The following is a 14,654-nucleotide window of genomic DNA, read 5'->3' on the forward strand; positions in this document are numbered from 1 at the left end:
TGATGAGTAATGGAGGGTTGAGATTGAAAGTACGTGTTAGAGAAGGAGTAGGACAAAGGGTATTACGTGGGGAGATGGAATCGGTTGGGGAGAAAGTCGGTTTGGTTGCGTTAATTGCACAATTACCTAATTGAGAAATTTTATATCGACTTTCTTAAAAGATAATACAATTATTGAGAAAAATTATTTTTTTATTAATGATCAAAATTTTTATATTTATCACATAAATTATACGTGAATTTTATTACTTTTATGAATAAAACCATAAAAAACATATAACTCATAGTTTATATCGAAAGATATTAAATATCTAACAATGAGATATATAACATTATCCTAATAAGCACATTAAATAATACAATAATAATGTTAGATTCATAACCTTCTCTCATAATCTCAACATGACAGTTTGTCATTGATTAGTTCGTAAATGTATATACATGAGCTATATAATTAGTTGTGACCTATTTTGTTAGTTGATCAATAGTGAGTTTTTATGTCGTAGATTGTGAAAGAAGGTTGTAATATTGTTTCGTTGATCAAACATTATTTTTAATACAGTCAAAATGTTAAGACTTAAGCCTTTTAAGGTTTCATCGATGAGAGTTTTGAAGTAAATGATATATTCTAAAATTATAATTTGATAAGAGAATTTGTATTCATTCGTCAAATTATTTCATTGTGTACGTTAATTTACTACTAATGACAGATTATTTAAAGATGTAAATTTGAGATGGTGATTGATTTTATTTTATTTTATTATTATTGATATATTTAATGGAAACTTGTAAAATAGCATAACTAATATTAACCAAAACATATTACCAAAAGTTGGTCAATGTCAATTTTTGACATAAAAATAGAGTCAAGCTACTATAATTTCAATTAATTAGTTGAATTTGTAATACAAAATTTTGAAGCATTCAAGGGTAATTAAAAAATATAGTTGAAAGAAAGAAAATTTTCATTACTTATTTCAAAAGAATATATTCTTCCCAATTATATTTTGACCTTTCAACGGAATAATATAAAGTACGATAAAGACACCCAACTATAATTTCATATTGTCAAGGACTAGTCTCAATAGGAAGTATTAACTTAATTAAGTATAATTTTTATTTTAATATATTCTGAGCTAATTACCCAAAAAAATATGTATATTCCGAGCCAACCTAAAATTGGGTTTCGATATATATATATATATATATATATATGTATACTCTTATAAAAAGAGTAGTAAAATCTTGTGAGCGGTGAATGTGAAACTTAACTAACTAAAATATAAGTCTTAAGATTCAATAATTTTGACATTTAGTTTCTCCTAATGAATGGCTAATGTTAAACTCATGTGATATGCCTCATTCAACCCATGTGATTCTCTTTTACCTAATCAACAACAACAAATGTGTTTTCACATTTCATTATTAGGCATGCACTTTGTTTCCACAAGATTTGACTTAGGAATCTAACCATGACAAAAATACTACTTTTTTTTTTTTTAATAACCGGGAGTATTTAGGTCAGCTTATGTGTACCTCAACTCAATGTCGGATCCAGGGTTTTTGCCTAGGAAGGGTCTTTACGACTCCGTCATTGTTTGTCAAATAACTAATAAAAACTTTAAAAAATTATTATCAAGAACCTAAGAGAAAATAATGCAATAACACAATAATTTTCTATTTGAATAAATCTATGAAAAGCAAAATTTTAAGTAAATGTGTTGAATAAACCTTAAGCAAAACCTTCTTTTAATTTTTTTAATTTTTAATTTTTGGCTTCCAATGATTTTAATATAAATTTTCATAACTTTGATCTGACCTAACTTAAGCTAAAATCAACGAAAACTTAAATCAAATCAACGTTATGTTGACTTTTAATATGAATTAATAAAAAACAATGGAGGATTTTTTTGGTGTAAACATAGATAATAACTCAAATTTTTTTAATAATTTTGAGCAGCTAAACAATGATGTTTTAAATGTAGAAAAATGGTAGGTGAAGGGTGAAGAATAATGTCCTTTAAAATATAGTTAATGTTTTAATTTGAAAAAGTAAGTTCATTCTTAGACACAAAATACAAAATAAACTCACAAGATCCATGTCTTTTTTCCCTCGAAGTATAATAAAAAGCCTCCAAAAAAATAAGCATGATGCAACCCCAAAATAAACTAAATTGAAATGAGCAATACACATACATAAAACTGATAAAATAAAAAACGAAGCTAATTGTGGTACCTTGAGTAGTGAAAGCTTCAACAATTTTAGTCTTCAAAAGTTTTAAGAGCAAATAGCGTGAAAAAAATGAGAAAGCAAAAAATTTTGGGGATAAAATCATAAAAAATAGGAGGAGCTGTGGAGAAAAAGAGTGGAAAAAGTTTTAAACTTTTCATATGATGTAGGTTTAAAATATATATATATTAATAACAAGTTTTTTGTGGACCTAGATATATGTATTATAGTTCTCATTTTAAAAAAATCTGATGGTAAGCCTAAGTATATATATTAATAACAATTTTTTGTGGGTCTATATATATTAATAATTTTTTTTTTTTTTTTTTTAAATATGAGGGTAGGCCAAAGGGCTGGATCCGTCCCTATCTCAACTAATCCCCTAGAGCCCTGAAACTGTCGGCCGAGTAAGGACATCAGTGGTCACCCCTATTAGTGTCTGAAATGACTCGAACTCAAGAACTCATGACACCTCCTTTTGTTTTTTTAACATAGGCCTCCAAGTGGTAGTTGACAAAAATACTATTGTTTTCCACTTTTCAAGGATTATAAGATTTGAAGAGGATTCTAGTTTTAAAATCCGAAGCACAAAACGAGATTGAAAATTTCTTAATTATCATTTATATATGTAACAATTTTCAAATATTTTCAGTAATTTAGATATGTACAACGGAATTTCATATTTCTTATAATCCAAGTCATATGCGTAAACATATGCCACAAACGGAAGTAGTTTATAATCTAAGTAATATCTATAACATGTTTAATCACAAACATTATAATTTTTCATAGATTAGTCTATATCAACTCAAATTTATAACAATCAATTCATTATTAATTTCATCGGTTTAGAAGTTGTTGAGTTCATGTACAATTAACTAGTGTTTTAAAACTCGACCCGGCCCGACTGGTTGAATCAGGACTTAAGGCCTTCACCAAGTCGGGTTATAAAATTTCCTATTCATCGAAAACCCTAGAAATTAGGACATCAATCCTTGAATAATTAAGGTTGGAATGTTAAGGTTTTTGAAGAGGAATGGTTGATGACTACAATGGTGGCAACGGCTGTGATTTCCGATGAGTAAATCAACTAGAAATTGCAAAATTATGTTGTCGGAAAAAGCCCGATGTTCCCGGCAATTAGGGAGGTGATCGAGGGAGAGGTGAGATGGGTTTTGGTCAAGAGGTTGAGGGGAGTGTTTTCGTGGTGAAGGAGAGTGTTGTTGTCATCGGAAACATGCCCTATTTACTGACGTCGACGGTCATGTTTGGGGTATTTTTGCAATATTTCAAACCTACATAGACTTACATATTTTCAAGAATATTTTTGTTAGATTTCAAACCTTTGAAAACCGGTTTGACTTGCCGATCAAATTGATTAAACCGGTCAATCTAAGGCCCAACCACTTTGTCGGATTTCACCCCGGGTTGGGTTTTAAAACAATGAAATTAACCACATTTGACTTCTCTTCTATAGATATTGAATTACTGTAAATTAAAAACGCTAAATAATTATGTCTACGTTTTTTCATCTATATTTGTTTTTAACTCTTCAAAAAAAATAAAAAATAAAAAATAAAAAAAAATTCAATGACCATCTTTCTATCATATAAATTATCTTGAAGTTTTTGAAATAACAGAAATTCACTTACAAGTTACAATTAATGAACTTTTAAAATTTACATTGTTATAAGTTTCTGACACTTACAACTTAACGACAAAGAGATTTATGCTATTCCCAAAACCTTATGGTGATATATTATACCTCAAGGGATTAATGTTATTAACTCTTATTAAAGTATATAAACAGTCCCAACATCCAACAAATCATATATTTCAATAACGATCACTAATTTTTAACTTGAAATATTGGCACAAACATGTAACAATCCAATCTGAAAATTGAAAAAAGAAGTCTGGTGAATTCAATAATCGCTCCCAAAACTGGAGATTCTTTCTTCTGTCAATACATGTACCCTGAAAATCATAATATTACTCAAAAGAGCCAAAATTACGCGATAAAATATATATGTTGAAATGATCCCGTGAACTGTTTTGATACAACAAACAAGCTTCAATAAGGTCACTAATTAATTTAACTCCCAGGCCTGGCATATATTACAATAAATGATACAGTAGTTATTCACAAAGCTCATGCTCATCTGGGGAAAAATCCGAGTACAACAAATTCTCGATAGGTTTGTCCGATCAAAAAAATTCACACTAATACTAAACTCTCCTAACAAATCAGTAAACATGGAGCAACTCTCATTTACAAGATTCCGAATAGTCTGATTGTGATCATATCCCAGTGTTCTGGTTGTTTCCAGAAAGAATGAGGGAAATTTCCAGACCTCGGCTGAAGGCTTGGTTGAACATGAGACGGGTTTGGAATGTCGATACAAATGGGAACCATGAAACGAATGCGACAGGGATGAAGATAACCATTCCCATCCCAGCATCATAGAGTCGGGCAATGGAACGGACAGATTTCCAGAGTCCAAGCCTCTTTATCAAAGGCTTCCAAGCAGCAGCAATCTGCAAAATAATGGAACAACGTTGTGTTAAAGTAGGAGATCAATATATGAAAGCAATCTGGAAATAATGGTACAATTCCTAGCCATGACCTTTTTCTTCAGCTTCCTATTCAGTCTTATAATGTTCGACTCACATTAAATGGAAACAAATTCACTTCGATATTTATCAGCATACCGTCATTTTTTAAATTAATATATATCTGACATTGATTCATGAATGGAAGTCCTCGGTCTGTTCACTTACAAAGAAACTCGAAATCTCTGTAAAGACTTTTAATTTTCTAAAACAGCCAAAGCAAGCATGCAAGATTATGGCTTCTAAACTTAATCAATGTAAAGACTTTTTCAGGCAAATGGAGATTCAGAAGTAGAGACAGAAGGAAGCACCTCACTTTCTAGAAATTAAACTAAAGTTTGGAAGATGCATGTAGTTGACGCCACGTTGCAAACATTATAGATACCCATAAGCCGAAATAGAGAAGTGCTTGATATCTTTTTTGTTAAATAAAATTCATTATAAATGTAAGGGCTGAACCTAATATGATCCTGCATCATCTAATGGATATCCTGAGGGGCAAAATCTGTTATTTGATGTTTGGTGGACAAGAATGTTATGCATCAATACTATACAAGAAGATTGTAATTAATGTCTGGCACAGGCATATTGTTGAACAATGACTTTAGTAAAAAATTTCGAGTTTGATTCTGTCGAGAATATAAGTACATTTTTTACATATGCCCTAAAAAGATGGCCTCAGTGAGTGGAAATACAAGACAAAATAAAAAATTTCAGATGGAGAGAACTTACACAAAGAATTCCCCATCCAGTGGGTATAAATGCTAAGATACTAGCCAATACGTCTGTGACTGACAAGCTCGTAAAAGCAATGGCAATGGCCAAACCAGCCAGAGCCAGCAACAAGGAGACACCTTGGATAAAGCGCAACAAGAGCTGGAAATTGACTGATGTCTTTTGGCTAAAGGTGAAAACCTGAAAAATCAGATTCGTAAAGGGAAATTCCGACTACAAACCAAATGACATTAAGTTTGAAAATTGAAGTCCAATCTTAGGAGTTTCAAAGCATATATATACCTTGAAAAGAAGTATTAGCATGGCAAGCACAACCCATGAAAGACCATAGACCTAAACAAATTGAAAACACAAAAATATGTTATTACACATACATATCTTCATATAATGAACTCATCCTTTGAACCCCAGTCAGGCCCTTTAAAAACTGAACAAAAGCACAAAGAAATTCGTCCTATCCTTAGGCATGCAATATAAGCTAATTAACAGTGTAGAGCATGCTTCTAAAAGATGTAAAAAAGAATAGGGTCAACTTATGAAGAGTGTTTACCGTCAATGATGTGTTTTGACCCTGAACATCTAACTTGTAGACAATACCATACTGAAAGATGAAAAATCTTAGACTCAAAACAGTCTCCAATATCCTCCCCCTCAAAGTCCGAATGTGTGCCTGTAGATGACATAAATCATTAATAATGAAAAAAGAATTACAATATAAATTTAAAGCATAGAAGTTTTATGCTAAATGTGGCACTACAAAACAAAGACCAAGAAATAATGCCTAACAGCTCGAAATTTAACAGAATACATTATACCAGACGGACTTGAATGGTTAAAATGGCATCAATGGCACAGTAGGATTAACCACTAGGACATAGTAGAAGATGATGGACAAATCAATCTACTAAAAGACCATAGCATGATAAATTGATAGCAAATATCACTCGATGATTAATAAGAGAACCGAAGTAAATACCAGTTCCTCTTCCCACCAAGCTTCCCAGCTTTCTTCTCCCTTAACTCCAATTCCACCTCTGTAAAGAAGCCAATTTGTCCAATCTCTAAAGTCCTCCACTACCCTAAAATCAGAAAATCGATTATTCAACCAAATGCTCTAGAAACTCAGCTGCAAGAATATAAATGGAGTGCTTACTTTTGCCACTCAAATCCTGATGGGTTGAACAAATAGGGAGCATAAAGCCAAGAAAGAGCCATAATCCAACTGCTGATCGAAACAAGAATATAGGATAAGGCACCACCCTCGCTGAACCCTTATGCAAGATATAACACCAATAGTAGTGCAACTTCTATCCTGAAGACACAGGTAAAATTAGAATGATGAGTCAACTTCAAGAGCTAAGATCTCTCAGTATGTGTGTGTGGGTGTCTGTTGTGTGTGTGTGGGAGAGAGAGAGAGAGCCCACCCTTTAACAAAGTGACTGCGGGAGTAAAGCCTGTAATTCTCTGAAAATTTAATATGGCGGACCACAAAACCCCTACCAGTAGCTTGGTACTGAAGAAAGAAGAAGATTAATTATGTCCCACACCTAAAGAACGTAATTAAGCAGGAAAAGAGAGAAGAACATACTCTTGCACCACCATGAAGAATAGTCCGACCAAAGTAATGTGTTCTTGTGCCAAGAGAGAATGTGAAAAAGACAGAACAAAGCTGAAGCTGCATTGTAAGAAAACTGACAACAGCCTACAGCCAGCATCAATCAGAAGTATATCAGTAGAGTAATAATATAAAGCTGCTTTGCCAAAGAAATAAAGATCTGAATTACATTTCGGGGTTAAATACATGATATGCACAAAGAAGGTGGAGTGTCTTATTTACAGAATGTTAATGTATAAAACATCGAACACCTCACAAAATGGTAGATGATTTCCATAACCTCAGGTGACAGACAGAGCAGCAAAAACTATTCTACAAAGAAACTTCCTTCTTCGAGAAAGTAAACAATGGAGAATTTCAAACAAGCTTTAGCACTTATAATAGGAGCTATATTAGGAAGTACTATGTTTAAGGAATTTTGTTCTACTTATGTGAGGTTTACTATATTAAGGGTAGTTCAAGATTTTATCTTGTTATACTAGGGTTTTTGGGCTCTATATAAATATGCCTATGTTGTTTTGACAAAAGACTCTTGATTTTAATGAATATGAAATATTGGGTAGTGGTTTCTCTCCCCTCTCTCTTTTGTTTTTCCACGATTTCTTGTTAATCTTATTTTATCCCTAGTTTCCTTTCTGTCTTCTTTTCTCCCCTTTCCTCCTCTCCCCTATTCTATCGTATCTGTGATATATCAGTAGGTAATGAGGAAGCATTGTCCTAACAAAAAATGGAAATAATCAAAACAAAATTTTCCTAACACCAATCTTAACCAAGTTATAAAACAGCCATAATATTCAGTTGAAAACTGTGTTCATGAATTTCAGTCAAAATCAATGTTCAGTAAAGGAAGGAAAGTTGTAAAGGCGCTAGGTTGGACATTTCATAATAGAATCTGATATTTATGTAAAAATGTACGAAGAAACCCAAAACTAAAAAGACCAACACTCGCAACAGTTCAATAACATTTTTAAAAAGGCTATAAAGGAAACAATCTGAAGCATACATTTAGAAAAATCATCATCTATGTCATTGAAGACGAAAAGCATCACACCATCATTAACATAAATCACAAACACAACTTATTGCTGAGTGATTTAACCACCAACATTATCAGGGATGATAGCAACCAACAAATACCAGATGGCTCACAATGTAAGGCTACATATACAAGTATTATAAAATAAGATTATGGATGTCGATTTACAGAAAATATAAAAACTCATCTTCAACTCCAAGCAGCAAATAGCACTTCATCTTATGGGCAATAAAAAAAAGAGTTAGAAATATGTGTATTGGATAAGTAATTACCCTCAAGAAACCCTGTTCTAATATGGAAACCAAAATCATCGGCACAGCAGTGAAAACACCAATTTGAAAGAGAAACTGTGTATTCAGAGCAGTAGTCAGAGCAGTGTTGTTTGTTATCTGAGCTCTCTCTTGGAGGGTTTCACCAACTCCAGATAGTGCCTGAAAAAGAAAATGTTTCAGAGACCTAGAAAGTCAACTGGAAATACTCAACACACACACACAAACACAGCTTCTATTTAGTAACAGATTGAAGGAAAATGAAAAAGTTAATACACACACACACTTCATTAATAAACAAAAACTTGTACAATAATGCAGGATCTACAACAAGTGACAATGTCCAACAATCAGGATCAACCTTGGAGTGATGTTTGGATTTATACAAACTGAAAACTACCCGATTTAAAACAAGACTGGCAAGCTAAAAAGAATAAAAAGCTCTCCAAGGGCAACGAAAGTTGAAAAGCTAATTAAGTTGTCTAGCTTAATATTTCATATAAAGTGCCACATTGTCATAACAAAAGAAGCAATTCAGTCACAACCGGAAACATGTACATGATTTATTACACATAAAGAAGACTTTGTTGGACTCAATTATTAGCACCAGCATTTTAGTTTAAATAGAACATGCTTCAAATGCTAACAAAATACCAATAAAAATATTGGTTTATGAAATAGCAAATATCCTCCGAAATTAATATAATTATTGAAGAAATCAAAATTACTAACTTCAATAACTATACAGCACAAAAATTATAGCAAATGTGATGAAAACAAATCCTTACCAAATAGGCCTTCCCATAGAGAAAAACGTATACTGTCAGCACCGTTAACTGTACAAGCAGAAAGAAGAAGGAAATTAAGAAAGAAGAAATTGTTCAGAGATCCAATTTATAACATCATCATCCAGCTTCCAGCATCAACTGAAAGCAACTCTCATTTGGATGTAATTGTATGGGCAGTTCACTTCTATCTTTACAGAAAGGGAGAAACATTAAGCAACATACAACAAAAAATGAAATGCAGATTTCTCTGACTAATGGAAAAATAACTAACCAAGGGGTCTAGTCAAGCAGGCTAGAAGAGAAATACATTTCAACAGCTCATATTTAAGAGTCAAAACAAAAAGTGAAAAAAGATGGACACAAACGCCAGTGGATTACAAAAAGTATTAAGTTGCCAACAAATGCTTCAGCTGATCTATCATTAGTTCTCAACCTTTAGACATCCAACCAGAAATTCCAATGATGGTAATATAGTATAGTGGGGACATACCATTGTACAAAAATAGAATCCAACAGTGGTAAAGTAAAATGACAGCATCCTAAAGAAATCAAACAGCTGCCCAAGCCTGTAAATGTCCCGACTAAGGACCTGTTCACCATTACCACCAGCAACCTTCCCTTCAAATAGAGCAATCTGATTGAGCCCAACATCTCGCCCTTTGCCGACCTGTGAGTTCAAATAAGAAATGTCAATCTCATAAATGCACAGAGAGATAGAGAGAGAAAAAGAGTAAATGTACCTGAATATACTCATGATGAGTAATATTCCCTTGCCGTAAAGTTGAATTAAACCCTGAAATTTAACTTGCAACCTTCAGTAATTAAAGATAACACCAAAACCATTTCACAAAAACCTAGTAGACAATTCATCGTAATTGCATCTTATCACGTGAAATAGATATACCTGCGTAGATATCTTCACTGATGTTGATAACACGAGATGCCTTGCTGATACCACCCCGTGTTATGTGAAAAACTCTATCAAAAATGTCCGGATGACCATAATGCATACGGCACCTAAATGTTACAGACATTTCAACTAACAATTAGACAGAATCTTTTTTTTTTTTTTTTTTTTTTTGAGTGATCATTCTCATCCAGTATTTACTAAGAACTTAATCATACTCATCTTGTATTTAACAAAGTGAACTTACTTTAAAGGATTTGCCAGAACACGTTGACCTAGAGTTACAAAACTGGTCTCTTGCTTGGACATGAAAGATGCTAAAGAAGAGACACTGCACATTATCAAGGATAATTATACAAGGTGAAGACGACAAAGTCAGCTAGAGAGAGGTAAGAAATCGATAGTTATGTTATAGAAACATACCTTCCAGTGAAAACATGCTCCCTAACACCAAGAATGGTTGGAGGACGAATACCGTGGTCACAGTGAAATTCTTCAAGAAGATTTCTCATCTTCAAGGCTTCCTCAAAGTAATTGTCCTGACATAGAGAAACAGAGATGTGCATGGTACTATTATAATTCACTCATCAAAGCGGATGATGAAGAGTTGATGAAGGGAAGATTATGATGTATATCTATTACATGGATTAAACATATATTGCTTAAATTATAAGCAACTAAAACCCTCATAACAAACTCCAAAGAATTAAAAATATAAAAAAATAAAATAGAAACACCTCCTAACCGGACTCATTGAAAAACTTTGCTATGTGTTTACACAATCAGCTTGAAGGTCAAAAGCTCAAGGGTTCAGATTCCATCAAAAAAACAACTATTAAGAGTTTTGGACAACATAGTAAATGGCTTCTAACAATTTTTTTACCTGATTCATGTCAATTGTTTGAATTGCATTTCCTCGAGTGAATATAATTGCATGGTTTTGATTCTCTGGTTTTCCTTCACCAAGCTTTGGGTCTCCAGGCAATTTTATGGAGTAGATTTCCTGCAAAAACAGAAAAAGACAAATGAAATTTTGAAACCAATTGAAAGTCCCCAAGCCAAAATAGATAACGATAGTTTGACAATCTTGATAAAGTAATTTTAGATTAAGTTAATGCAACTGCCACTTTATAGGAATAAGTTGACAATAGATCTTTTCAGAGAAGACAACCTGTTATGTCCCAACAATTAAAATTTCTGGAAAATGCACTAAAGAAATAGGACTGCCAAAGCTACCTAAACAAAGGGTCCAACCCTAGAAAAATATAGGATCCTATGCCTTACAATTAAATCAGACCTTGACAACATTTCACTCCAATTTTATAAACAGTCCCAAAACTGCAGAGCAAACACAAACTTCTACGCAACAGCCGTCCAGGACAACATAAACAATTTTACAACATTAGAGCTTTCTCCAGCTTGCATCTCAGAACAGTAGCCTGTCATTAGCATGCTCCAGATACTCGAGGTACCAGTTTCACAAATAGCAGGACGAACTGATTTTGTGTGCACTAGTACATAATACTATTCCCACACAACATGTTTGGTTTGCAAAATTTTACCATATTAAATAAACCATATAGTACTAAATAATACAGTGCAATGTTTGGTAACATAATTGCACTGTATAAAATAGTACGAAGTTTAAATAATACAATCTATACCACATTAAATAATACCAAGGAAAGCCAAGGGTTTATTCAGAACAACTTATACAACACTACATTTTAAACTTGTTTTATAACTAAGCATATGACATTTTTTATATTGTAAACGTTATTTGCTTCATTTCTTTTATTAGGCCTGTGATAATATTTTACAATTTTATTTGAAAAACTGCATTTTGATTTAAATATTTTTTAGTTAATATTAAATCTGTTTCTATTATATTTATCAGCGAAACGCAACATATTGTTTTCATTTTAAATGTTTATTTAAAGATTCTTATAAATTTATTTTATTAATTTTTAATTGAAAAATATATATTATTTTTTAAATAAAAAATGATTTCTTGTTCAAGAATAAAAATAGTATTATCCAATACAATTCATCATCAAAAATAGTATCATATAAAAATAATAAAATGCAATATTCTACCAAACGTCAACATCATATAACATTCCATATAGTATTATATAATATAATCCTATACAATGCAATGTATATAGTACATTACAATGTCATGTATCAAACATGTCCTCATTGTATTATGTTGAATTGCATTCTTTACATTCTTCACCTAGGAACTATGGTGGCATCCAATGGTATATTCAACACCAAACCAAAATACCAATAAGATTTTTTCTAACAGCAACTGCAGGTCACTACACCTCTATATCAAATTTTCATAAGATAAATTTATTAACAGAAACAAAGAAAAAATGTAGCTCACAGATAATAACATCATTATAACTTTGGCATGTAGAAAATAAAAGAAATCACAATATTTTGACTCCAATATTCACTAAATAACCATTGAAGGGAAGAGAACATCCGATAATTACTACTTTTATGAAACTAGAAAAGACTAACAAGCATAAATATTAGAAGTACAATGATAAAGGTAAGCGAACCTTATCTTTCCCATTGAGATCAGCCTTCACAAGCTTGGAGTAGTATTCTTTGTATACTTTACCATCCTTTAATGTTTCTACTTCATCAATGAAAGCAACACGAAGGGCTTCATTTCTAGAGACAGAAGTAAAAGGAGAGAGAGAAAATAAGAGTAAAATAAATTTAAGAAATAGGAAAACCAATTCCAGAGGATAACATAATCAACTCTAGAAATGCCTGAACATCCAAATTTAAAAAGACAGTTCAGAAATGAGAACTATGTAGCTTTATCTTATTTATTGTCATTTCTCAGGAAATATAAGAAGGATTTCAAAATTGGACAGAGTGAACACACAGGTAGCATATTAGAAACATGCTCAGTTCTTTATGAAAGAGCTCAAATACTATAGATTACAAGTTCAAGGTTTTGCTTTAGGGTTAACTTGATATATTATTAGGGTCCATTTGACCAAAATGTCATTTATTGGGATATACACAGACGCAGCAAATCATCCCCCCTCCTCCCCTCCAAACTAACCTAACCCAAAAACAAAAAAGAGGAATGATTTAAATTATAATAAGCTATACTTGTGTGTATGGTTGTGTTTGAGTCACATGCCCCATATGTGAGTGGGCATGTTATAGCTTAAATGCCATTATTAGGCTCTTAGCTATGAGTTTAAGTTTCTGGGTTTAATGATAACTTAACACCATCTATTCCACGGCACATTAAATCCATGAATGGGAAAAAGGGAATAAGGAAGAATTCAATTACTCACTTTTGCATCAGCAGAGCAACATCGGCAGCCTGAGGTTTCCCTTCCTCTTTCTGTTTTCCATAAATTTGACATGTAACAGCATACGTAAATTTTAAATCTGCTTGAGCCCTTGCTTCAGGTGATAACTCAAACCCTTGAGTATCAGTTGCATCTCTACTAGAAACTGCAGCTTCCATATCTGATATTGCCACACACAATGAGATAACTTACAGTGCAAGAAAAATAAGGTAATAAAGCTGAATCTGCTAACCTCCAGAAGCTATTCTTTCCAAATGGCTTTGAAGCATAAGAGCTTTTCTATAATACATCATACCCCGAACTGCATAACATAAACAAGTACATAGTTTATCAAAAAAATCATTAATTGATAATGAATTGAAATTCAAGGAACTTGTTTATCGAAGAAACAATACCAACAGTAGTCACTATGATCATGAACATTCAAACAATTAAAATTTTTGTTGTGACGCATAGAGAAAACATCATATTAATTTACTCTCAAAAACATTTAAATTTTAGCAGGAAAATGAAAGCACAATTAAATTTGTTCACAAGAAGCACAACAGCACAATATCAGGTAAATAATAACCCTTGCCAATTAATGGATATCAAAAAAAAGGAAGAGAACTTATTCAACGGGAAAAAAGAGAACAACAAATTTGATTTAAGCATGGATAAAAAATGACCCACTAAACAGGAGGACAACGATAATAAGCAAACTAGACAGAACCATTGCTAAAACATTTGCAGGACCAAGTAAAGGAAGAAGCATTTAGAGCAAGGTTTGAACCAGATGATTAGAAAAGAGGCAGCTGTTTGGAAAAGCCATTTAACAATTAGAGAAACTAAGTAATAGGGTAACCTGGAAACCCAAAAAAAAGAATGAACGTATTGAGAGCTTAATGATATGGCCCTAGGATTGTGTATGACTCGAGGCTTGCTTCTCACACTAAGGTTGGTGAGATTTGGGATGGCACAAACTAGAATCGGCTGGCAACAAATTCCTCTGCTCTCTTAGAAGTGAAGAATTTGGTGAATTCTATCCCCATAAGTATTGAAGATAAGTGTTAAATGGAAGTCAAATCCTTCAGGTTCATTTAGCATCAAATCGGCTTGGGAAGCATTAAGGA

The 14,654-nt window shown here is 32.5% G+C and overlaps 1 protein-coding gene across 1 annotated transcript in view; it reads right to left on the bottom strand.

Annotated features, from left to right (window-relative positions):
* Positions 1–4,231: 4,231 nt before the first annotated feature.
* Positions 4,232–14,654, bottom strand: part of LOC116124206 (callose synthase 9-like) — a 36,821-nt gene continuing 26,398 nt past the window's right edge. The window contains 19 exon segments of the mRNA XM_031409909.1: positions 4,232–4,767; positions 5,575–5,757; positions 5,860–5,910; positions 6,128–6,247; positions 6,554–6,656; positions 6,731–6,889; positions 7,002–7,090; positions 7,166–7,279; positions 8,501–8,659; positions 9,286–9,333; positions 9,776–9,952; positions 10,026–10,078; positions 10,190–10,302; positions 10,440–10,523; positions 10,616–10,731; positions 11,076–11,195; positions 12,766–12,880; positions 13,525–13,702; positions 13,775–13,843. Of these exon segments, the coding sequence (XP_031265769.1) occupies positions 4,531–4,767; positions 5,575–5,757; positions 5,860–5,910; positions 6,128–6,247; positions 6,554–6,656; positions 6,731–6,889; positions 7,002–7,090; positions 7,166–7,279; positions 8,501–8,659; positions 9,286–9,333; positions 9,776–9,952; positions 10,026–10,078; positions 10,190–10,302; positions 10,440–10,523; positions 10,616–10,731; positions 11,076–11,195; positions 12,766–12,880; positions 13,525–13,702; positions 13,775–13,843 (2,288 nt within the window). The 3' untranslated portion in view covers positions 4,232–4,530.

This window comes from Pistacia vera, unplaced genomic scaffold, assembly GCF_008641045.1.
Source record: "Pistacia vera cultivar Batoury unplaced genomic scaffold, PisVer_v2 Contig150, whole genome shotgun sequence".
Classification (NCBI taxonomy): domain Eukaryota; kingdom Viridiplantae; phylum Streptophyta; class Magnoliopsida; order Sapindales; family Anacardiaceae; genus Pistacia; species Pistacia vera.